The 26,510-nt window shown below is 37.1% G+C and overlaps 1 protein-coding gene across 1 annotated transcript in view; it reads left to right on the plus strand.

Moving 5' to 3' along the window:
- PCLO (piccolo presynaptic cytomatrix protein) overlaps positions 1 to 26,510 on the plus strand; it is a 382,484-nt gene that overhangs the window by 226,273 nt on the left and 129,701 nt on the right. Inside the window, exons 8-9 of the mRNA XM_074869854.1 lie at positions 849 to 997; positions 7,424 to 7,505. Coding sequence (XP_074725955.1) covers positions 849 to 997; positions 7,424 to 7,505 — 231 coding nt within the window. The remainder of the gene's footprint in view (positions 1 to 848; positions 998 to 7,423; positions 7,506 to 26,510) is intronic.

Raw genomic sequence — 26,510 nt, forward strand, 5'->3', positions numbered from 1 at the left:
TTATTAAACACATAGGGGCAGATTCTGGTCCCAATGGACCCTATGTCAGTTGACCCAATAATCAGTAGGCATAAATATGTGTATTTGCTAGACTGATTTCAATGAAATGGTGTTATTTGATCCCAAAAGGTTGTCTAACACCATAGATTTTATACAGGTTTAAAACTGTTGCAAATATAAGAACATTAGTCTTACAGAATTATTGCAGAAAGAACATTCTGACTAACTTTCCACACACAAAGGTTCATACTGCAAAATCGGGGGATGGAATTCAAAATGTGTACACTTGCAATATTTCTGCTTAGAATTACAAAGAATGTAGATGGCTTCACCTTTGATTTGGAATGAGACTGATTTCATAAAGGAGTCTCAATTTTCTTATTTCCAAAATATTTTGAACAATATATAGTTCAGAAGTTTGGGAACTAATGGAGGTTGGGTTTTGAGGGTCAGGTTTTGGGGTTTTGCTTTGGGTGGTTTTTTTTTTCCTTAGCCTACTGCAAAGTAACTAATTTGACTAATTTTTTTCATCAGATATTTTAGAAATGTGTGAATTCTGCAGTGTGTTTCTGAGCTGCCAGAAAGAAGGATATGGCTATAGCACTTGGCAGTGGGTTTCTTCTGCTATTTAATATCCATAGTTTTGACATAGACAGAATCTTCTCACTTTGATATATCACTTACAGCTAAATTATGCCTGAGTTCAATGTCTCAAGTCTCGCCTGTAACTTTGCTTTAGCTGCATGGCCAATTAGTAACCACTATGCATGTTTGCTATGCACAATGAACATAATTGCCCTTTGCCCAGCACTGGATCAGAACATTTGACCTGTCCTTGGTTTTCAAAGCCTATCACCTCCGTCGTGAAGAAACAGATTGGTTTGACAAGCCCAGGGAGTCTCGTTTGGAGAATGGACATGCCCTTGACAGAAGGCTGCCAGAGAAGTTGTCCCACTCTCGACCACCAAGTCAACACCAAGATCAAGTAAGCTGTCAAGTAAGATGTGCCTTTAGTTTTACAAATGTTTGACATTTTAATCATACTATCGCATAGTGTAGGGACTACAGGAGTAATCAAATTCCGGCTACATTCATCTGAAGTGCAGTTGAACTTGTATTTGTCATCGGTACTTGATGATGAAATTAGAGTAACATTCATCTGCAATTCAGTATTTTGCAGGTTGTCTTTTGATTTTTGAAACATATCTGAAAGGAGTTAATCTGCTAACCAGAGATATCTATACATTAGGTATTTCCTATTTAAAAAAAAATTCAACCTCTTCTTTTAGTAGTTTAATGAAAGGAGTTACTTTATCCCACTTTTAGTTGGTCAGTATAATCCCAACAGTCTGTGATCAATTACTGAATAAATCAGCAAGACTTTATCAATCTAACAGGTAGAATGTTTCATTTATTATAACGAGAAAGAAAAATACCATATTCTGCTTTTCAAGCTTGCCGACATTGAAATCTAGTATACCATCACATGTCCACTTTATATTAATGAACATTATATATTTCAGATCTTTTAAGATCTTCACTTGACTGCTTCAGTTATCATTTTTACCAATTAATTGAGATTATACTCTGTTTTCCATGAGATACAATGGATGCAAGAGAAGGTCTTGCATGGCCCCTTTGTGGTATTTAAAAGCTTATATTGTTCATGTTAATTCCTCAGATAACATACAAAGAGGAATATCCTACTCTCATGCAGCCTTCAAAAGTTTTTTTCCTGGTGAGCATTTTCACTGACATTTGACAATAGAATTAGGTTTTATGTAGTAATGAAGTAAAGATGTAGATTTTATGAAGTAAGCATTCAAGTATCTTATAATACAGGCTGTCATTTATTTCTATTTTTCCCCCTTTTCCTATCTCTAGTTTAGCATATGTTGAGATTTACGCAGCCTAGGTTGTACTGAGCCTACCCATTTCTCTTTGAGAAAGAGGGTTTTACAAGTTACAAGTCTTAGAGGAATCTATTCAAATAACTCACTCTATGAACCTACTTTTTTGCAGGATAAAAAGCATTTTAGAGTCTTCACAGCTCTTAATATCACTGGAAATAGATAAAAAAATGCCTGAGCACTTTAGTCCTCATGAGAAACATGCATTATTCTGAGCATACATAATTGTATTTGACCACTACAGCGTCATGAAGTAAAATTAAAAATTTGCCTTGAAAATCAGGTTTCTCCAACCTTGTTACTTGCTGTTATCCTGAGCTCTGTGATATGGAGATGGTTGGTAAGATATATTTAACTTTTAGAACTCCAGAGATTTTGTTCTGGGAAGCAGTTACAAGGCAAGTTACTAGTCACAAAGGTCCGCTCTTTGTTTTTTCTCTCTTATAAACAGCACTACACTAGGACTGGTTGAAAGACTTTGATCAAAATTTTTCAGGAAGAAGGGGTCTCAGAGTTTTTGTTTTCCTAAATTATGTTCCAGAAGAAAAAAATTTTCTTTTTCTTCCTGAAGCTGTTGTGATATCCCCATGTTTATATGGAAATAGAGATACCACATTTAAAATCTTGCCAAAGGCATTTTTTAAGGTTTTGTAAAATCTGGGATGAAAATTGGAGAGTGAACATGTTTTAAATGATTCTGGGTGGTGCCGTGTAAAGCCTCTACAGAAAAAAGTAATGTGGATGGAGAAGCTTTACAACAGTTCTGTCTTCATCTGTTTCCATCCAGGTTAGCTACTGTCATTCACCCACTAGTACAAAATAGTATCAGTGTGTCTGCAGAAGGGAGAAATGCCAGTTCTCACCAACTCTGCATCATATACCTTGTCAAAATGTTACTCAGAGCTTGTGTATGTTAAATATATTCTGTAAACATTTTTTTCAGATAGCTTTAAAAAAAAAATATTTTCACACGCATCCAGAAACAAAATTACTTTAAGACAAGATGACAATGGTCAGAGCCATTTAAAAAAGTTTCATTAGCTTCACACTCAATTCTGAAAGTAAAACACTTAAAAATAGAAGCAAGTAAATCAGAATTAACATCTCTATTTTTTAGCGTTTATTTTATATTTTAGAACTATCAAAAAAAATAAACCATTTTCAGGCCAATGAGTCTGGTGAGGCAAAGTAAACACTCCCTAAAGACTTGTCTTTTCTGTAACAAAGAAGTTACTGAGTTCATTGTCCCATGCTGTCTGTCTCCTGTATCCACAACTCAGTTCTGCACAGAAAGCTGTAGTGCCCAAGCATAATGTATTCTGGAGCCAAAAATGGTAAACTGTTCTTCATCCTGACCATCTGAACAGGTCCACCTTCACCCAGAGCTTTATTTGTTGCGGAGGCTTTCCTGAAATCAGTTAGGAGGACAATTTCGTAGTTAGCATAGTAATTAAGCCATTGCAGCTCCTTTAATATCCCATACTGAGCGCAAACCAACCACAAAAATGAAGTATTTGCATCAGTAGTGCTAATCTGCTTGTAATGTATCAATCAGTGTTTCCAAATACTGGCTATAAATTTGCCATTTGTATTTTCTCCTTTGTAAAAAATGTGAATATTTTACTGACCACTACAATATTTGTATTGCAGAAGATTTTTTTCATATGTGTGAAAGATCAATTTCCATACTAGCTGAAATCAGAACTGCTTGATTACATTCCACAGCACTTGTACAATTAAAGGCAATAAATAAAGCACAGCCCTGTGCTTTTGAAACAAGAATTCAATGGATTAACAACCCGGAACTTCCAGGTTTCCATGGATTTCTTATAACCTAGTGGTTTAAGCTCACATACTGTATTACTAATAGTAAATTATATTTGTTTCTATAGCAACTTCTGTGGTGCTACATAGTATTCTTAAATCACATTAAATTGCAGTGCAGTTTAGTATCTTAATAGCTGTTTCCCCATATAGTGATTCTGGACTGCTCATGTGAGGAGGGTAAACATGGTTTAAACCTAATCAATACATAACCTATTGCAGTTTCTCACTGATCCCTGTTAACCTTAACAGTTTGTTTAGTTGCTGCCAGTTGACCAGCAACTTCTTTAAATCTGCAGACATCAAGGCTTTTTTTGTTATTACTTTCCATGAAAATTATTTGTATATCCTTAACTAAACTGGCTGTTTCAAACAGGTTGGGAAGGAACAGTAGAAGGAGGTGCCAGGGGAGTAAGAGATCATGACAAGGAGATGGACAGTGGGTATATTAAGAGGAGATAAGTAGCTTCTCAGTGAGGGTTTTTGAATACAGAACTTCCAGTGATCATAGGTGGGTCTTTTTAAGCCCTAAATGAATAATTAAATCCAAACTCATCATAATACCAGTGTGTCGTCATCAGTTTGCTTTGGCAACAGTTTTCTAATCACAAAAAGAAAACAAGGGCTCTAGAGATGCAACCTTTTGAATGTTAATCTCCTATTTCTAAAGGCCCTCAAAAGGTATATGCTTGTCTTGGTACATGGGTCTGTACCATTCCCTTGAAATTTAAGTCACGCCTTTCTAGTGGCACTTGAATATTTGGAAATTATGAAAAAATGGGACATAAGATGAGCAGTGAGGTTAAAATGAGAAAATACTGTGATAGAGATCCAGAAAGGTACCTGCAGACTTTTCTTCCACATTTTTTAAGTCCATCCTGCTTAGTTTTGATTGTTTTCCAACTAGCAAGGAGACTTATTTTAGTTTGTAGTAAACTGCTTTCTCTCAGGCTTGGCGGGGCTGGGGGGAGGCATTTTGTGATTCAGTTTCTCTGGAAATACGATGAGAAATAGGACATTTCCAAATTTAATATAACTGTTAAAATACCTAATCTAATGAGTGAATTGTTCGCCTGCCACCCTCTAATTCAAGGTGGAATTTAACAGGCAGTTTCTCATTTTTTAGTCACCCAGAAGTGTTGTTCTCACTGCATGCCAGAATGACTTCTAAATCAAAAGTCAGAGTTTGTACTGACCTAATTGCAGAAGCAGAGGCTGCTCACTTTGCAATTTGTTGATGAACAGGAACATTGTATTTGTTAAGCTTTTCTTCAATACTTCTTTTGCAAAATATATCCATCATCAGGGATCTATCAGTACAGAGAAATTTCCACCTTTAGGATTTCTAGAGAACTTGACATTCATGCTCTGCACAGAGGAGATGTAGTGGTTCAAAGGGGCAGGATTACTTTAGCCAGGGAACTTCTTGGTGCCAGCTTTTACAGGCCTTGTGCGCTCATGCGAGTACCGGTGGTATTCAGAAATTAGGATAGATACTGTCTAACCGAACACCTTGAGTACCCACCATCTGGTTCCTGGATACCTAACTCAGGTAAAATTTCCCTTGAAGACTATTTCCTGAAGGACTACAGCCAGGTGTAGCTGCTGAGATTCACCTTATCAGGCCCTGTCTAAGATATTGGTGGAAGGGGAGATGCAGCACCATTTAAAACCAGAAATTCACATGGCTTTGATGACCTGATCCAAAGACCAGTTAATACATTATAGCTGATGCTATGGTCTTTGCCTGGAATACTAAGATATAGTTGATGCATTTTATTTCTTAAATGCAGTAGTAAAGAAATTTATTTGTCTTAATTGTCTTCTTTACCTTATAAAATTCCCTTATATAAGGCTTCTATAAAGTTTTTTTATCAGACAAAATGTGTAAAGACAACAAAAGGAAAATAAAGTATATATTTAAACTGATATTTCTAACAGTGTTAGAAACTTCAGCACATTTATTTGCCATTCATTCCATGTTTTGGAGGGTCTTTGAACTGACATGAAACATGTGACCAGAGTTTAAATTCCTGGAGGGAACGCTTTATGGTCCAGTTTTCTTTTAATTCACCTGGATGGAACCACTGAGTTATGTGCAGAAAAATGTGACCTGAGTCCCATGTCAGCTCAAAGAGCACAATAGGAGGGAAGGTACACTCGAGAGTCAAAATGTGTCTGTGATCAGAAGAGGATGGCATTGCCAGTGCTAAACTGCAAGAATTATTATTCGAGTGTACTGAATGCTCCCAGAAAGGTGAGAAAAGGATCTTCATGGCAAGGACAATTGCAAGAATCTGTGGATTTTGTAGCAAATAAGCGGGATCAAGTCACCTTTTGCCCTGTGACCTAGATATGGGTTTGGGGACTTACGTGTCCTTCATTCTTGCAACCTTGCAGTGGAGAGACCTGCAGCATAGCTCAGATTTACACTGTCATGGTTGTGTGACTTCAGTGGGGTCCCTCTGTATCTTCACTGGGCTAACTGGGGAAATAGTCATTTAGAAAGGCCCCCTGGTGTATATTCAGGTAAAGAGAAATCACCTTTAGTGAAAGTTAGATGTGAACACTTGGAAACACAACATAATTTGTGTTCTACAAGGTTTCAAATATACCACTGTTTTTTCCTATTTATTCTTACACTTTCAGACAAATACTGTTCTGAAGGTAAATGCCTAATGACATGTTCGGTTTAAGTACTGATTCCCACCAACAATAAAAAATAATATGCTACCCTGAATGCTAATAAACTTTAATGCATTTATTCATAACTATATGAATCACCAAGATTTATACTTAACATAAAATTCTGGAAGTGAAAGTAATGAGGAAGAAATAGACTAAAGTAGGAGATGGTCTATATTTTCTGAAATATTTGTCAGCAAATCATGTACAATATGGCATTGAATATTCTTGGATTATTATTTATTCAAAAAAACAATCTTGCTAGAGAAAGATAAGATAGAGCAATAAAAAAAAAAAAAAAAAAAGTGATTTTAAGTTTATGATCTGCAATGTTCCTCAGTTAAATTGAATTGCTCCCACCAAAATGGATCCTAGCTAAGGAACTGTTCAAATGTGTTCATACTGATTCTGTTGAATTGCTTTACTTTGTAATCTTTTTTATATAATTAAAAATTAGATACATTATTTCAGATTTTTTGCAATTTTATGTAAACTACACGTGGTAAAGACATTATTTTTACTATTAAATTACACTTGCTGAATTCTGATAATGTCATTAAAAACATAGCAATGTCCCTATCCATTTATAACTGTGGAAGTCTCATGGCACTTTATACACTTCTGGTAATATTAGACCCTATGTCCTGGCAAAATGCCATGATATATCCTAAAGTCTGACTGATCTCAAGCTCTGATTTATTCTGGAGTACTTATCCACTACCAAATCCATTATGTCCTTTTTGTCTGAGATCAATTACAGTCAATAATATTCTCAGTGTGTTCAAAATGAATCTGGCTTTATGGAAGCAAATATTCATTCCCCTGCAGAAGGATTTTGCAGTTTGACAAATGTCTTGGCACTTGGGGAGTGTTTGAATTGTGAAGTTCTGATATTTCCCTGAATGAAATAAGTTTGTTGCATGTTTCTGTTTCAGATGTTGAAAATTATTGATACAATTTATGTTTTTTTATCTTTTTATGACATGCATATTTGTGTTTCTTAGATAAATGGGAAGCCCCTGCAGTACATTTTCCCTCATGCAAGGCTCAAACTACTGAGAGACCCAAAGGATCACACAGTTTCAGGTAAAAACCCGCAACCCTCTATGACACATGATAATTAATTTGATTAGCATGAATCATGTAAAAGATTTGCAATATTAAAGATAGTTCCTGTGTCATATGCAGCAGGAAGTTCAGTGGTCATTTTAAATCTTGCTAGTTGGTTATAACAGAAAGCAGCAGTGCAGAAAAAAGGTCACAACATCTGTTCAAGATACATAAGCAGTACAGACGTTAAAAACAGAGGGAAAATCTGTTGTGTTATAGATATGAGCAGTCTGTTTTGCTGTTGCTTTTTATATAACTCTATATTCTCTATATGAGAAGTTTCTATATAATAGGCTTGTGTTCCACATGTACAGAAGTGAGAATTTTATTCTTTCTGTACTAGAACTATTCTACAGAGGGGGATAGCAGAACCATCAGATCCCATTGTTCTGTGATATCTTCACATGGAGACATTTATCACAGGACTTCAGATTTATTCTCGTTTCCCTAACGCTAACACAAATGTTCGTGTAAGTCTGAGTCTGCTTGCAAAGGAGATGAAAGTGGCAAAGGTTATATTCATTCACCTCCCAGACTGTGAGCAGGAATGCAGCGTGATGTTTTCATGTATCAAATTGTAAAAGGCTGGCAGTGACAAGATCTAGCACAGGTAAGGCCTGTCTGTCTGAGCTTTTGGAATTGCACTCTTTCTCACATCTATACCGATAAAGGAACTCAAAGTTTTTTTAATATGCTGTTTGTCTTTTCAGAGGTACATGCTTTAAGCAGTTTTGTCGTGAAACCATCAGACTTTCTTTTAACTCACTTAAAAAATTCTAATAGTGTGTGTCAAACTCTATTTCTGTGCAGAAGTAATTACTGACTGCCAGCTCTGGTGTTCCCTCGAGCATTAAGTAGAAAGTGTCACGAACTTACTTGAATTGCTAAATATTGTTTTCACAGGGTTTCTGGCTGTAAAATCTTGATCACTTCCACCCCCAGTATCCACCTCATATTTAGGGTGTTAAATGAATGTTCTGTATATATTATGAGGTATTTTCTAGCTAGTCAGCGTAACACCCACTGATGATTTCAGGATGCAGAAAGACCCCTCCTCCCATGAAGCACAGTCTGAACGAAGCTGCTGGGTCCACCGGTGTGTCAGCCCTCACTGCCCTGGGCCCTTGCAGGTCAGAGGGGCTCCTTGGCACCCTGGTGCAGATTTTGCCCTGGGGGGTGATGAGTAGTGCTGTGATCCAAGCTGCCCTCTTCCTCAAGAACAAGTGGAATTACAACCACACAACTGTATATAGCTTGTGATTTAAGGTTGCTGAAGGCCTGCTTTCTTCTGTAAAGTTACCCTTGTGCAATGTAAAATGCCACTTCCAAATTCTTGACTATCTCTTGTGCTGGCAACCACAGGAATATACCAAGCATCAAGGCATATGCCTTATAAGTGGTGACTGTAAAACCAAGGTGTAGATATTGACTTCCCATTTACTAATGCCCTGCACAACATGAGATCAGACAGGATCAAATATTTGCTCAGGATCCTCCTAAGGTTTCATATCCCACACGGAGATTGCTCACTGCAGTAGCCGTGCTATATTATACCTAAATTCTAATTGAGTAAGCCAGCTTGGCTATGTGTCTACAAGCTGCAGTCATACTTCTGGTTTTTAGTCCAGATATGCCCTTGGAGACCTGCACAGACATACTTCTGTATGATGTACACATAGATTTCCATGCAAATATGAAAAGGCTTAAATGCAAATTGTACAGAAAAGAGCCAAAGGTGGAATAGGGTACCAACAGGGAAAACCCGGGCCAGGAGAAATTGTATTTTTCACTCCTTGCATATCTTTGAAGTACCATAACTACTTGACTTTGTACCTCCCTTCCTTCCTCTCTCTCAGTGTCTGAAGGATTAAGGTAAATGGAAACTCTCTTTAGATGTGCAGTGCTTTCTCCTTAGCCTCCAGCTTTCCAAATGACCTCTCCCAGAGCCACACACATGGTTTTTATTAACTTTTTTAAAAAATCAATTTTTATTAAACATTATCTGCAAACTAATAGCAGGTATCTTTGTTTATTAACCAGACAATATTAGCCAGAGGCAGACTTAGAGATCTATTATACAGTAAAAGTTACCTAAAATCTTGGTAGATTAAATATATACTCTTACACCACCACAGCTACCTCACTACAAGGTTATTGGATATTCATCTAGATGCCATGGTTGGTTGGTTGGCTAGTTTCTTTGTCTCTCTCTTTGTTTCTTTGTTTCTTCCCTTCATCTCCTTCTTCTGCTCTCCCTTTCTCCCTCCCCCTCTCTTTCTAATCAAAAGTACCAAAATAAGGTGTTGAATCATTTCATTTAACTGTTTGCCTTATACTTGCTACATAGGCACAGGAAGAGTGTATTTTAAAAAAATTAACAACCCTCAGTAAAGCTCACATGGGGAGTCAGATCCCTCCATGAAAACAGCAGTAGTATCTTCATCTGTATTGGACAACACTCCCTGAACTGTTGTGTTGCTGGATTCTTACGAGACAGTGTGGTCCATTGTTTCTGATTATCTTACAGGATGTACAAAACGTCCTCTGTCTTAACTATGCACAAAAGCCTGTTCTATGTGATCATTTCTACACATGCAAGAACAATTTCTACTGATGATTTAAATGATCTACAGGCAGTTTGGTCAGTTCAACAGCAGAAGCTGCCTGGGGAGGTGCCTGACACTGACAGATTTTCCTCTCAGAGAATTAATGAACATATCTTAACTATACAACCTGTATCTTAACTGGTGTGTGCACAGCAGGAGCTACATTGGGAAATCTCCCAAATCTCCACAATTCCCGCTTGGAGAACTCCTGTAACTGTTGATCAGCTGCTTTGCTGGGAAGCTGGCTAGTGGTTCGACCTCATTCACTGGGGAATTCCTGGTCCACTCTGGACATTAATGATGCCGTATGCTTGGTCAGCCCAGGTACCCAGCTATACTACAGCTGTAACTATAGGGCAAGCTTGAATTTCATCCTAGTACCATCATTATAAATTGAACTCTATAGATTTCATCACATGCTTACCATAATGGAGGTTACTGCCTGATTATGGATCCAGAAATTGTCACATTATGAATATCAATAATAAGAGTAGTCTCAAATAATTTAAAATTCAGACTGTGTCACTACGTATAATGTACACATGCATTCTGTTTATTTCTTTTTTTGCTTAATGTAAACTGGCTCTGAGGTACAGATGCCTTTGATGTCTCTTACATAATCTGTAATAATTTGGCACACAAAAACATTTACTGCAAATTTTAGCATGTGAATGAGGTGTTTGAGGAACAAGAAACTGGGCCAAAATTGTGATGGCAAGAGAATAGTAGCTCTGTATGAAAAATAAATGTATACTTGCTAGCTGGCCTCTCTCTTGAGTGTTCTTGTTTCTTTAGCATATGTCATCATCTAAAACTCAACAGCTCTTCTTTTCAAGGTATGCAATGGCCCCTTCTCAGGCAACGCTGATAGATGTGGAGGAATTGCCAAGGATTTTCTCTGCAAAGATTTTTTAATAATTTTCAATTTAAATTAAAAAAAAAAAAAAGAAAAAAATTGGCTTCATGGTTATGGTGATGTGCCAAAGTAATGATGGTAGTGATCAGTGAATGGTAATACAGCAGTATTTAGCACTCCAGAAACTTGCTGTTTATTTTCACTGAGAATCCCTTTTGGATCCTTTAGCATAGCAGCATAAACACTGTTTTGTACTGCCAGCGTTTTCTCTTCTGTTTTTTAACATGTCATCGTTATATTTGAAGAAGTGAAGAGGGAACGTGGCTATTGAGGGTAATGAAAGCACTGGCAATACCTTTGGAAATATTGCAAAGATAAAAACTTACATTGTGTTATTCCTGATCAGAAAGCTATTTAGGCACACTGGGTGAAAACTCAACAAGGCAGACACATCTCAGTAGGTCTATAGGTACTATGAGTACACTCAGTAAAAGGTAATTTTTGCTGCTTTGCCTCACTTAGGGTGACTCACAAGTAATTTTTCCCTTTCCAAAGGTATTCTGTGTTTCCAGGGAGCAAAATGTACCTTTGAGCAGCCAGACTGTCCATGTTGTGGAACAGCCTCTTCAATTCTGATGAGGAAAAAAAAAAAAAAAAAAAAAAGACAAAGAAGCAATTCAGAAAAAGCTATGAACTTTATAGTAAAGAAGACAATTAGACTGTGGGCAGAAGACTGCATCCCTAATCTTCACTTCAGCAGTGATGTCAATGAAATGGCTAAGAGGGTGACAGGGTAGCTATAACACTGCACACACGTCAGAGATGCCTCATAATCTCCATAAGGATTATTAAATCCTGCACACAACACTACACTTCTGCAGCATGCCAGCTCATGGGGTACTTATCCTGAGGGAGGAAGAGAATTTGAAGTTTTCCTCTATCAAGCCCTCACTGCTATAGATAGTCTCTAAATAAATAACTCTATATATTTAAGGTTCTTTCACCTGCAAGTTCAGAAAATTCAGTTCTTACAGCAAAATACTGAAGTGCAGTGAAAATGTGATTACTAATCAATTAAAAAATGTGTTAATATAGTCACAGTCTGTGTTGAATGTGATATAGTAGTCAAAGACAGAGAGTGGGAAGTGTAACCCACCTCTTGTCCTCATAGTCTTTTCTTAGAGGATTACTTACCTTGTTTCTTTGGTTTAATGTTGTAAAAAGTTAATACTTTGCACAAAAAAACTATAGGTTCATCTAACACTCGTCACTGGGGAAGGATTTTATCCCTAATTAATGGCCATCATTCCCTCAGACACTCTCTCCTTATCGGAAACATGACACAGAAGGTAAAAACCCATAAACAGAAAGGGACAGACCTGTTACAGCCAGGCAACGTCAGAGATGTTCCAGTGAAGTCATATGGCAGTAAATGAGGACAGGAATGGAAATAAAGGGAAGGAGAGATGTCTGTTTCTGTCTTAACAGCAATCTTAGAAAGAACTTAATACCGTTCAGCTTTTCTAAATTAAACAAAATAAACAAACCACAAACAAACTTTTGTTTTTATTAGAAATCTTTTGTAGAGATACAGACCATATATTCCATGTTTATGTGCCTTCTCTCTAAATTAATTTAATTTAAAAAGCATTAGTATGTGTATTTAAAATAGTTTCCTTTAACCCTTTTTGACAACTTGGTTGTTTATGCATTTTTCAGTGTATGAACCTCTGTTGAAGGATGTCTAATAAGATCTTAAGATGAGTGGAGGTAATTGAGAGGGCAATGTGTCTACTAGTTATAAAGGTAAAATTTGCTTTCATACCTCTCATGCAGAAAAATCTGCAGAAAGAAATCACTGCAACACTGAATGTTAGGGTTCAGTCAGGCCCCCAGGTTCCCATGGAAAGCAAAGAGGACAGCTGGCATATAGGAATGAGAGTCACAGAAGCCAAACCAGAAATCACTCTGTTTTGGAGATAAGTAATGCAGGTCAGCATTTTCTCATGAAGAACTAGAAGATGAGACATTCAGGGATGCATATCATTGGTGAGACAACTTGTCAAGGACATTAGAAAAAGTTAATAACTCAGAAATGTCAGTTTAAGGTTTCACTTCTCAGGTGAAGCATAAATTATCTTAACAACTCTCAGAGGAAAATGAAGAGCCTGTGCTCCCTTCTCTGCATATTGGCTATCAAAAATATGCATAGGTTTAATAATTACACTAGAATGAGGCAGTTACAAATGGCAGTCAGTTGGAGGTTGAAGTAGTTTAAATAAATCACCTTTTGGATATGGCTATTTTCCTCTATTGTTTATAACAAAGGGAGCATAAGGTGACTATCTTGGACTATGATTTTTGTCTTAGACCTTAAATTAGGTGACATGAACATGAATATGGCTTATTTACAAAGAAGCTATAGAACAAATCAAAAGACTTGTAGAGGACTGGTTGTCTAAAGGATCACATTGCTCCTCATCACCAAGAGACAAATGTCTATTTGACTTAGATTCACTTTCCAGAGCAGGGTGCTGGAACATTTTGAGAATGATTGCCTTCCATTCACTATTTACCTAATCACAGATTTGTGTGGGTCTTTGAAGTGCACTAGGTGTACAATCCCAGGCAATCTGGATAAGGATGATTAAGGTTAAGACATTCTGATTCTGTGGGTCGCTGACACGAAGATTTTCCTCATGGATTGGTAGGGTGCTCTGAGGTTGTGATTGTCACCTAGCATCATTGCACCAAGCTAACTGAGGTGCAGCATTTGTCAAATGAAACTTGTGTTTCTGAATTTTTTTCACTTTAATATTGTTTGTAGGTAATATGTACTCAATGCCTGCATGTTTATTTGCTGTTTTACTTCAGTAAAAAGAAGTTGGGGAAGGCAGATTGTCAGCAAAATTTTCTTTAGATAGCCTAAAATTTGCCAGAAAGTGTTCTCATTCCTGAAGAAATATGTTAATCAAGAAAGGGAGTGAAGCTGACATTAGACAGTCAAGGCTGATGAAGCCAAAGCTGTCTGAGGAAAGGCACCCCAAAATTACTTGAATTTCCTCCCCACACACATAAAAAGTCAGACCCCCCTCTTAGTCACTACAATGCACATTTTCTACGAAAGATGCAATTTAAGGAGGCAAAAGTGTAAGATATGTCAAAATGCTAATTTGCATGTTAGATCAGAAATTGTCTTTTTGTTTTCTGTAAAAACTGGTTTTATTTTGATGCTTGTTGATATCTTGGACAGCAGTAGTCATTGGTTTGAGAATATACCATTTTCTCAGAAAAGACTGAAAATGTCCCTCATTTGACAGCTTCTAGTGTGTAGAAAAAAATTATCATATCATTCTCTTGATACAGAAGTGAAGACTGCAGTGTTTAAAGGAACAAGCTCTGCAGGTAAATAAAGTAACTTTATCCCTGTCACAAAAAAACACTGCATTTTGAGGGGTTGATTTCAACAAGCAGCAAGCTGACTAGTAAATTATTATGCACTTTAATTCCTATGATGTTTTTCTTTTGCAGTAGTTATTATAAGAAATATTCATTTTGTGTGAGACATCAAATGAGTATATCACAAATAAGATGTGACATACCAAGTCTTATGAGATTTATGCCTATTCTTTAAAAAAAGAGAAATAAAACAACTAAAAATCATTATGTCAACTGCCCCACTTGTGGAACAATTATTTTTCTATGTTGCTTCCTTCTTTTTTTATTATTATTTTATTACCAGCCTAATATGGGTACAACAGAAGTAAGGCACTTCATTACTTAAAGATGTGAGTTTAAACCCTACTTTGATGAGAAATTATTGGATACAGTTGCTAACTTCATTCAGCAGTGACTGATGTCATCAGGGAAATAGCATGTGCAATGAACTGAAGGTCTCAACATGTGTCTTAGAAGACAGTTCCTATTTCCAAACACAAAGCTAGCCTGTATCCTGTATCCACAGATTGAATGGTTGTAAGAAATGAACTGTCAAATGGCCACACACTCCTTCCTGGGGACAGTCTGAACAGCTGCACTATGATAACTCTTCTGAGAATAAACCATGAGCTTCTGTCTCTGCTGTTGCCAGTTTGGGATCTTTTCCAAGCAATAAGTCAAAAGTTAATTTGAAGTTTAACAACAGAGGAACTACAATTCCTTCACTTATTTTGTGTAATTTATATGAATATTATAATGTTTTTAATGAGTTATACACCAAAACCAGATAATGTCTTTCTCTCTGAGAGAAGAAGGAAAGTTCAGAATTTTTTACAAAGCCTTAAATGATTGCAGGCATTACTTGTTTCAGAAGAATGTTATTTTGCAATTTATAGTTCCACAAATTCATCCCCATTCATGACAGATATCCAAGCAAAAGTGTATCAGTTGATTCCTTTGCGCAGGAGAGTCATTTGGGGGAGATATTCCTTTGGTTTTCCTTCAAGGGGAATTATCCAGTGTGCAGAAGCTTTACTGGGTGTCTGTTAAGTGCAGGCAGTGTCATCTTTCCTACAGATTCCTCAAAATGTTACCAAGAGTCATCAATGTTCCTCATGGCATGTATACTCCCCATGGTGTCCCATGTCCAAAAGAAACAGATAGAATGAAGTAGCTTCTATTGAACTATTGCCAACACACATTTGCACAAATATTGGGCAGATTTGCTCTGCTCTAAGAAGTTTATTGGAAAAAAAAAAAAAAACAAAGGTTGATTAATTACATAAATAAATCAACACCTGTCTACAGTTTGTATAAATCTGTAATACCAGGGCATTATGCAAAGTCTCTAACACAAAATCAACACACAGGGTTGTAGTAGAGAGAACTTATGTGCAGAATCCTCAAGCCTTTTCTTGGTATTTTCTTAACAAAATGTAAATAGCTTCAAAAGCTGGAGATCCTCTTTCATAACAGCCAAATAAAACATAATGGTTTGAAGTTTTGGTCCAAGATGTTAAGATAACTGCTAACAAAGCTCACTGCATTCACATAGGACTAAATTATTATTTGTTAATAATAGTTTCTAAGACATCACTAATACGCCAGATTCATAACATACCAAGTAAGTTGTGATATGCCATCAGAGCATCCTTTATGTAAATCCTTTTCCTCTGATGACGGGGCTGCCTCATACTATGTGGGAAACATCAATATAATCTATTCAACTTTTCCTTCTCATTGAGAAGAACATTAATAAAACGTTTGAGCTAAAAGCAACTACTGTAGCATTAAAAATATCACAAAAATTCATTTTTTGGCAGTGAAGCCATGACATATTGGCTGGACAGATTAAAGCTTGATTTTATGGTAGATTCATCCTCATAAGAATCTAAAGTTTTGTGAAACTGGACTGAAATTATGGTATTGTAGTAAGCTGAGAGACTCTAGATTTCAGGCATGTTCTTACATTAACTTTGAGCCTGGAATTGGGATGTAAATGATTGGATGTCTGGGCAACTAGATGAGTCAAAAATTGCTTAGATGGTTGGGTTTTGAGGGTGGTTGTTAATGGACTGTGCTTTTCTGGAGACAGGTAACAAGTAGAGTACCACAGAAGATCCTGTCGTGGGACCATTTAATATCTTTATCAGTGCCATGGAGGAGGTAATGGAGTACGCTCTCACAACATTTGCAGATGACATCAAATTGTGGGAATATGCTTGAGGTCAGGGCTGCCATTCAGAAGAACCAAGACAGGCTGGAGGAATGGGCCAACAGAAACCTTGTGAATTTGAACAAGGACAAATACAAATCTTGTACCTGGAGAGAAAGAGCCCTGTGCAGTGACACAGCTGAGGACCGACTGGCTGGGGAGCAGGTCTGCAGAAGAGGCTGCTCGGGGAGGTATCCATAGACAGCCATCTGCACATCATACGCATTGGCAGTAAAGGTGGCCAACAGCATCCTGGGCTGTGTTACCAGGAGCATGCCAGTAGATCAAAGGAAGTGACTGTCCCCCTCTGCTCAACACTTGTCAGACTGTCTAGACACTGTGATCAGTGTTGGCCCCACCCCACGCCCAACACAAGAAAGACATTGGCAAACAGGAGTGAGTTCAGCAGAGGGCCAGTTAGGTGGTTGAGGCTGGAGCACCTGCCTTGAGAGCAGAAGCTGAGGGACAGGGCTTGTTAAGCCTGAAGAGGAGACAGTTTCTGGGGGGACCTAATAGCAGCCATCCCATACCAAAGAGCTTATTATCAAGAGGGACCCAGGCTTTTCACAGGCGCATGGCAGTAGGATGAGAGGCAATGGGCATAAGTTAAAACAGGGGAAGTTCATACTAGATATAAAGAAAATGTTTTTCCCCACTGCACTTAGCTATAACTATTAAGATGCATAAATCTAGTATTTTGTGACTGGCTTTAAAAGTCCTTCCATTTTAGCATGGAAAGGAGAATGTATGTGGTTAGATACAGGCCTCCTCACTAAATTAGAGCTGTGTGGACAAGAATACTATGACAAAGAAGGGAGAGAAAATTCAGAACAGAGGGAGAGAAAATTCAGAACAGATGGAGAATGGTGAAGATCATGTTTTGACTAATGCAGTCCTGATGATAATACCAAGACTGAATGGTCTTTCTAGCATTTGCTAAAAAGTCTCAAAGTGCTCCAGAATATAGGTTTACAGTGAATAAGGTCATTATGTCTGCATTTATGTATATGTTTAAGAGTGTCACCATCAGCATATCTTACCTGAGTGTAGCATCAGTACTCTGCATAGATAGCATGAACTACTGTCCAGTAGGTGATAGGACAGAGTGATGTTTCTGTTTCCTCTTAACCCTGTCCTCCAGTTCACCATCTTCATAAAAAGAATTTATGATAGATACAGCCTTTGTGCTCCCCAAATATCAACATCATGATTACTGGAAGAGTAATGCAAAGTAAAGGAGAGGAATGTGTTCCTTCCTTCCTTCTTAGCATGTTGGATAAGTCTACACAACACCCTGGACAAGATTTTTAGCAGGTGTAATAATCATCACTGTTACTCATTGAAGATAGTAAATTTTTTCCAAATTTATTAGCATAAGAACAGTCTTACTAGGTCAGACATAAGGTTTGTTTAGCCCTTCATCGTGGCTCTGACAGAAGTTATTTAAGTATATAAAGCCAGAGTAAACACAGTGCAATATTCTCACAGCTTCCAAGAGTCTGTGGTTCAGCCACTTTGTGAAGCAGTGACTGCTTCTTTGCATTTAATGGGAAACTACTCTTTTCCTAGAGGCTTTTGTTTATGTGTTATATTATGCTTTGCTTATGCATATCTTTATGCATTATATGTTTTATATATATATGCATTATATATAATGCATATGTTTATGCAAATATATAAAACTAGCATATACCTATAATATCTTACATATTACAGTATATCGTATCATATTTACATTAAATCTATTACTGTTTCTTAAGCATCAAAGCTGATAAGGATGTGAGAATTCAAAATTAGCATTTTAAACAGAGTTCAGGTGTCAGTCAGTGGCATCTGTTGAATGACTGGTGTCTATCAGTAAACACAGACGAATCTCAGTGCCTACAGATTTTTTTATAGATTTAAAGCTACAGTCTACCATAGATAACACCCGAGTACTCTGATGTGACAGATCATCCAAAAAGAAGAGGCCTGTATCTTGTTTTCAAGTAGATAAGTGTTCCGAGATGCTAATTCATAAAGCACTTTATGATCCTTCAAGAAGATAACCAGTGTGCAAAACAGTATGAAGCAGATTTGCAGCTGATATAAATCAATGCTGTGCTATTAAAACAACTGAAATATATCTGAATTTCATCAGCTCAGGATTTGGCTTCAAATATATTTTATGCTTTAATTGCCAATGGCCAAGAGGTGGAATAACTAAGCAGGCTTAATTGTGTTTCTAGGAAACAACTTCATTTAAGCTAATTTCATTAGAAAGCACCAAAACAATTCTCCTGAGCACAATTTTGAAAACGTTGTACCTATCTAGACAACCAAGCTCTGATATGGATCATGTTATGTATTCCAGAGAATCACATAGGAATAATAATACAAATAAAAATTTACCCTGGATTTGATTATACACATTACTTTTCCTGCTGCTTTCCAAGTGCCTGATCTAACTTCGTTTTGCTTTTTTTGACATGTTTCCTTTCTGTCTGTTCTCCAGACTTTCCAGATTGCTTTATCATAGCTATAATATTTAAATAAATAGCTTGCGTTTCTTTACAGGACTTTTAAGTCTGAACTCTCCAAAGAGAAGTCATTGTTTTTTCTGTGGCTGACAATTCTGTTTCATACAGATAGTGGAACGTGGTGTAAAATTTTTCCGACAGATAAGGGCGTACCAGCACCCTAGCATATGTCTCGTCTAGATAAGGCTGGAGGAGGAATGGGGAGATAATGTCTAGTAAATGAAAACAAGAGGAAGGTATGCTCTGTCTTTGTTCACAGCCAAATAGAGTTGGAAGACTATTGTTTGATTTGACTGATATGTTCTCATTGCTATGGCGTGGTACATTGGCACATTGGAAAATCTTTTATGCCTAATGTCTCATTTTCAGTCTTTATCCTGATGCATTTTTCTAATTGCTAGCATTGGACCTTGAACAAAAAATGTCACCTTTGTGCTTCCTTGCTATGATTCAGCCTTCTGGTTTTTAATTTTTTTTTTTTTTTAAGTATTTTTAGAAAGTGATGAAAACCATGTTTGGACTTGTGGTTTTTTCTTCCCTCATTGGTATATCTGTGCATTGGCTCATGGATCTGAAACAAAACACTTAATCTTTATTTTGAGGTTTAAACATAGCTTCCATTTCAGACTACTCAGAGGACATGTGTTGTAGCCCTCTGTTATGACCCGGACTGGGAGCCCAGGGAGTCTTAAAGATTTCATGATCCCCTCAGGTTAAATTAAGGTGAAATGACACCAAACAACTGGTTAAAATGTTTTATTTGCAGTAGAAACAACTTAAACTTGGAAAAGGATAGTAAGCATTGTGGTGTCTTATTGATAAATATATAAGAAAGAAAAGAAAGGAAAGAAAAGGAAGGGAGACAAAGAGAGTTAAAGAATCCGGTCCCCACCCCAGGTTCCAGTGTTGTCTCAGGTCTGGTAATCTTGGGTGGTGGGTGCACACACAGCAAAGTTTTCTGTTGCCTTTTTAAGTTCATCTTATCAGCTGATTTGCATACTAGACAAGGAGAGGCAGGTATTTCACAAAATCATTTTCATGAGAGATGAGAAAAACATGGGTTTTGCACGTGCATTGAGGGGAAATGGGGTGCATTAACCCTTTTGTCCCATTGAGTCAGTGGTCACGATCTTCTCCTATCACCTTAACCTTTTCCTCAGATTTTGTTTCTCGGGCAATTATCCAGTCATTAGCTCCATGTGGTGTCAGTTGTTTTCTAACTTATCATTTTTTTAGCTCTTCTTCAAGACTATAGTCGTAAATAAAAATGTAGGCATTAATCTGAACATATGGTTTTACTCAGCCTATGTCTCCCCCCTTCGAGGCTTATCTAGGAGATTTGGCTATACAGTTGCACCGGAGTGCAGCCATGCACCCTTCAATGCACTCTGAGCTTCCCTAGGCATATAATTAATTCCTTAGACTAACCACAAAGGCCAAAATTTGTCCTTGAGGCTTTCTGTGTCAGTGAATGTTTGAGGCATTAACTCCTTCAGATCCTCACACCCTCATATGCATTTTGCAATTCAAGCCCATTTCAATTTTTCCCATTTCACCTCTGTATAGTTTCAACTTCAAAGCACATAATATCCAAAGGTGGTAAAACAACCATGGTTTTCCAGAAACAGAATAAATAATGATATTCAACTACCATCTTGAAGGGCATGCTCTTAGGATCGTAGAAATCCAAGCCAGTGGTGGTTTTTAGTATCTTTCTCAAAAAATCAGTCACCTAAAAGTCTATTAAAAATTCATGTATCGCTATATCTAACTGTGACAAGAGTCCAATTGCTGCTGATGCTCATACTTACAGTTTCCTATGTCAATTTGCACAAACTCTAGTGTGATCATTGAAAATCTGTTGTACGTTCTAATTGCTTCTTTACTTTCTTTGCTCATCTAATTAGACAGGCAAATGGTTTCATACTTGGAAAAATTAGCCCAGAGGAAATATTTGTTTGAGTTAGCACATGAACAATGTTTGCACAGAGCTTCTGGGTCACACGCCTCCATTCTCATGACAGTGTTGAAGTTGTTGCTACTGTATGGGACTTACCTAATAATTAAACAATATTGGTCCCTGCATTTAGTGCTGGAATTCTATTTACTTTTATAAGAGAAAGCATCCCTGGGAACTTAATTCACACCTCTGTATGAAGGCAGGACCACCAACACCAGCAAAAGCCTGGTATGTCTTCAATTCAGTTTTTCTCTGCTCTTTTTTGATTTTTTTTAAACTGTAACTTATGTAAGGGGTTATTGACATTTGTTTGGAAAGACAAGTCTAATCATTGCTTAGATGTTGAAATAGTTCCAGGAAATCTAGACTGTTTATACTCTAATGGCTATATTGGAGCTGCTCAGCAAAGCAATAAAAAGACTATAAGATTTCATGAGCTTCCCTGTAACCAGAGCAATAGCAACAGATTGGCAGCAATCGGATCTTTATCATCTCCATAATGGACAAAAAACACCAAATTGTAATTGCAGAGCTCAGGTTAAGGTCAGCCTAATCCAGCAAAATAAATTATAGTCTTTCTGCTGTGTTGCTACTATGACACCATAAAATATACAAGGGGATACGATTTCATAGTGATCTGAGATACACTGAGCTACACAAGTTCAGAACAAATAAGTCTAATTGGACACAAAGTACCTAATGGTGAAATTAAGGAAAAGAGAATGATGAATTTTTAAAATAACCTTTGCAGTGATGCTGCCAAGTCACCAGTGACAGAATTTATTAGTGTCAAGTTGTTGGTCACTACTCAAATATAATATAGATGTAATATATATGTAATGAATATGCATCACTGAAATAGTTTGTGATGTCTGGAAGGATATGAAATGACAAGCAAAATGTCCTTTTGAAAGTCACAGAATAGGTTAATAGTTGGCCATTCAATTTTATTAATATTTTCTCTAAGTATGAATTTCTCTCAAAAATAACTCTTCATTTATTAGACACTTGAAATCTTCAATAGAATAGAATAGCATAGCATAGCATAGCATAGCATAGCATAGCATAGCATAGCATAGCATGAATAGAATAGAATAGAATAGAATAGAATAGAATAGAATAGAATAGAATAGAATAGAATAGAATAGAATAGAACTGAATTACAGTTGGAAGGGACCTACAATGATCATCTAGTCCAACTGCCTGACCAATTCAGAACTGACCAAAAGATAAAGTATGTTATTAAGGACATTGTCCAACTGTCTCTTAAACACTGACAGGCTTGAGGCATTGACTACCTCTCTAGGAAGGCTGTTCCAGTGTTTGACCACCCTCTCAGTAAAAAAATGCTTCCTAATGTCCAGTACAAACCTCCCTTGGCAGAGCTTTGAACCATTCCCATGAGTCCTCTCACTGGATAGCAGCGAGAAGAGCTCAACACCTCCTTCTCCACTTCCCCTTCTCAGGAAGCTATAGAGAGCAATGAGCTCACCTCTCAGCCTCCTTTTCTCCAAACTTGACAATCCCAAAGTCCTCAGCTGCTTCTCATAGGACATGCCTTCCAGCCCTTTCACCAGCTTTGTTGCGCTCCTCTGGATTCATTCAGGGACCTTCACATCCTTCTTAAGTTTCAAGGTGAAGATGTTCCAATGCTGAATACAGTGGGGTAATCACCTCTTTGGACCTGCTGGTTGTACTGTGTTTGATGCACCCCAGGAGGTTGTTTGCCCTCATGGCTGCCAGGGCTCACTGCTGCCTCATATAGAGCCTGCTGTCAACCAGCACCCCCAGATTCCTTTCTTTCAGGGCCACTCCTCTCCCAATTTATACTTGTGCCCAGCATCACTCTGTCCTAGGTACAGGATCCAGCATTTGGATTTGTTAAATTTCATCCCATTAATCATTGCCCAATGCTCCAGTCTATCTAGATCCCTCTGCAAGGCGTCTTGTCCCTCAAGGGAGTCAACAGCACCTCCCAGTTTGGATTCATCAACAAACTTGCTAATTGTGCATTCAACTCCTGCATCCAGATCATTGATAAATGTATAGAACAGAACTTGCCCTAGAATTGAACCCCGAGGAGCACTGCTGGTGGCCGGTTGCCAGCCAGATGTAGCCCCATTCACTACAACCCTTTGAGCTCTGTCTCTCAGCCAGTTCACCCAGCACACCATGAACGCACTTACCCCACAACTGGACAACTTGTCCAGGAGGATGCTGTGAGGGACAGTATCAAAAGTCTTACTAAAATCTAGACAAAATACATCCACCACCTTCCCTTCATCCACTAGGCAGGTGACCTAAAGCTTCTAAGTTTGTATTTTCAGCTATATAAATCAGTGGCTCACAAGCTAACTGTAATGATTTAGTATCCATATTTGTTTATCAAAGTATAAAACCAATTTAGTTGTGTGATCTATCTTGTTAAAGTTTAGCATTAGGCTTTTTGGGTTGTGGGGGTTTTGGGGAGCTGTTTTGCTTAGCGTGCTGCATCTTAAGGCTTTAGTTAAGATTATATAGGAGAGTAGGATCACAGCCTTGAGAAATCAGTAAAAACAGTTGCAATTAATTAACAGTTTTCTAGCTTTGAAGCATCCTAAAAAGGACTGGATCTTAAATGCATAAAATTCGCTTTGAAGAGATGTTTTCCTGAAGATATTTTCCATAGAAATCAATACTCAGAGTTCAGAAAGTGGCCCTCTCTCATTCAAAGCACAGTGATTCATTTTCTGACGGTTAACTAATCCTGTGTCTTCTAAAGAAGAAAAGAGTAGTTCATTAATCTGAAAATCTAAAATTAAAATATGAATGTCTGGTTATATCAAAATAGTCTGAGAGATGGGAATTAAGACTCAAAAATATAAAATTAAATCAAAAAACAAGGGAAAAATCTGATAAAGCATATGATTTATAATATTTTTAAACTATCTGCATTCTGGGTGATAAATTGGGCAACATTGGAAACAGAAGTAGTAAACTCAGAATTTTCAATAGACATATTATAAACGGGTTTGAAATCCCATCTTCACATGAGAAAATAAAGCAACATCCAAGCAATATTTCTTTGTCAGCCAGAACAGAGCACTTAAAGCTCATTGGGCAAAAAGTAACTCATTCATTCTGACTGCCAGGAATTCAATGTTTTATAATTTAAGTTAAAATATTTCTTCTAGTAACATTTTTGCAACATAGTAATAGAATACAATTTTCTAATTTAGTGCAAACAAATGAAATTACATGAAATACCTCCTGATTTGTCCAGCAACAAGAACTTGTGCAAACACACACACATATACCCTGCCCTGTGGTTGTCGCTTAGCAAACATGATCCTACTTAATACAGAATGTCAGTCATACATTTGACTCTAAAACCTGCAAATATAAAATCACAAGCATTTCCAAAGTGTCTAGGAATAAAAACCTTTGCATAATAGCATGGAAAATAATTGATTTTATTAGCAGTAATATGGACAAACACCTTAGATTTTCAAAATCAGAACCAATGTCAGCCATGATTTTCAAAGCTCTCTGGCACAGGTATCCATAGAATTGCTTCTGAAATCAAGTGTCTTGTACGCTCATTTCTGTGACAGACCACCTCTCTCATTCTGTTATAATTGAGCTATCAGAGGTAGAGATACTTGTATAGTATATCATGACAAAACTCTGACTCTGTAAAGTTACTTCCCTAATGTGATGAAAAGCGTCCAGTCTTACTGATCTGTTGACAAGTCCATATGTTGACTGTGTGGATTAAGAGTAAGTTACAGTGTACTTGTCTGCTTGTGTTGTCTACTAATAATAGTTTATTGGATTTGCTGAACTTAATGGTTCCCAGTTGTGAGCCTCAACTCTGTAACATATGAGTCTTTCAATAGTGTTTGATCAGAAGTACTCTGATAAATGTGCAGAGCAGCCCTCATGAATTTCTAAGACCTAAGAATGGACTAATGTTTAAATGCTTTTATTGTGGTTCACATTCACTTTATGCAATGAGGTGCTTATTTTTTTAAAGATTGTATTTTTCATCTTTTGTAAAGGACCTTTAGACCCATCCAATTCCACCAATTCCAATTACACTGAAAAATTATTTTCCTCAACAAAAATGATCTTAGAATTTCCCATAGGACAGTCCCAGAGTGCCAATATAGCTGTTGTTTAAAACACAGCATCCTTTCTATATATCAAAACAATTCTGTTAGAAACCAGCCAAACATCAATATGTTTAGTTAATCAATTATCATCCATACCAAGTTTATAGTTAAAGGAATATTAGCTACCATGATGGATATATCTTGTAGCAGAAATTTAACTATATTCCCCATGCCTGTAAGTAGCTTGGGTATTTAGGTGTTTATTATATGGGTCCCTTTACAGTTTTTTTTTTTTAGACAGTCCCCCTCAAGCTGAAATATTTATACTTTTCCAGTTCTAATTTGCTGTTAAAAGAGGGAGAAACAACTGTTCACTTGTCATGTCCAAAAAAAAGGCTTAAAAAGATTTACACTCTTTGGCATTATTGTATTCTTTTTCATTACATTTGAATTACTTTACATTCACCAGTGTAAAGTCTTACAAGAAGCTGACTTTCTTAAAGATGTTGCTCAGGTCTTCATATTACAAAAAAGAAGGAAAAAATGTAGAGAGGGGACAAACTGGCTAAAATTCTTAGCAAAAATCTCAAGGAATTTACTAGCAAATTTCATGCTCTCAGCTGAGTATTCACAACTCCTACTGAAGATACTCAGACATGCCTGCAGAGCACTTCATAGAGTGTTTTTGAACTGGCAAAGTTGCACTGGACAAGAAACAAAGTAAGCTTGAGAGGATGTTCTTGCCATATCAAATCTTTGCACAGTTCTAACTTATGGAGTTATTGTTCATGTTGTCATAAGGTTGAGTTTACATATTCCCTACCTCTCTTAACTGGTCTGAAAATATCAAGACTAAATATCAACACATAAGTAAAACAAAAATACAGACTCTGAAATGGGTTTATGTAACAGATCTGAACTTTATCTCAAAGTTGGATATAAATATAATCTAGAGGTGATCTATGTTCAACATACAAAACTCCTACCTGTACTCCCAGTAGTACCATATCAAAAACATTTTCTCCTGTTACAAACTAAACAGTACAAGATCTGGTCTGCAAAGAGTGTTGATCATCCTTTGTAAATACTCAAGGTCTGTCATACCATTTATCATACGCTAGCCCTCAGCCATGTCATAGCTTATTCCCACAATACCCCTGAAACTCATCCTTGGCCATCAGCCCGCACTGAAATAATTCACTAAAAGTTCTGTATACTGATAACACATCACCAGTGGTCACCCCATCACTGAAACCTCACCCAAATTGTGTTATGTTAGGTCACAAAACATAG

This window comes from Strix uralensis, chromosome 5 (genome assembly GCF_047716275.1).
Source record: "Strix uralensis isolate ZFMK-TIS-50842 chromosome 5, bStrUra1, whole genome shotgun sequence".
NCBI lineage: Eukaryota > Metazoa > Chordata > Aves > Strigiformes > Strigidae > Strix > Strix uralensis.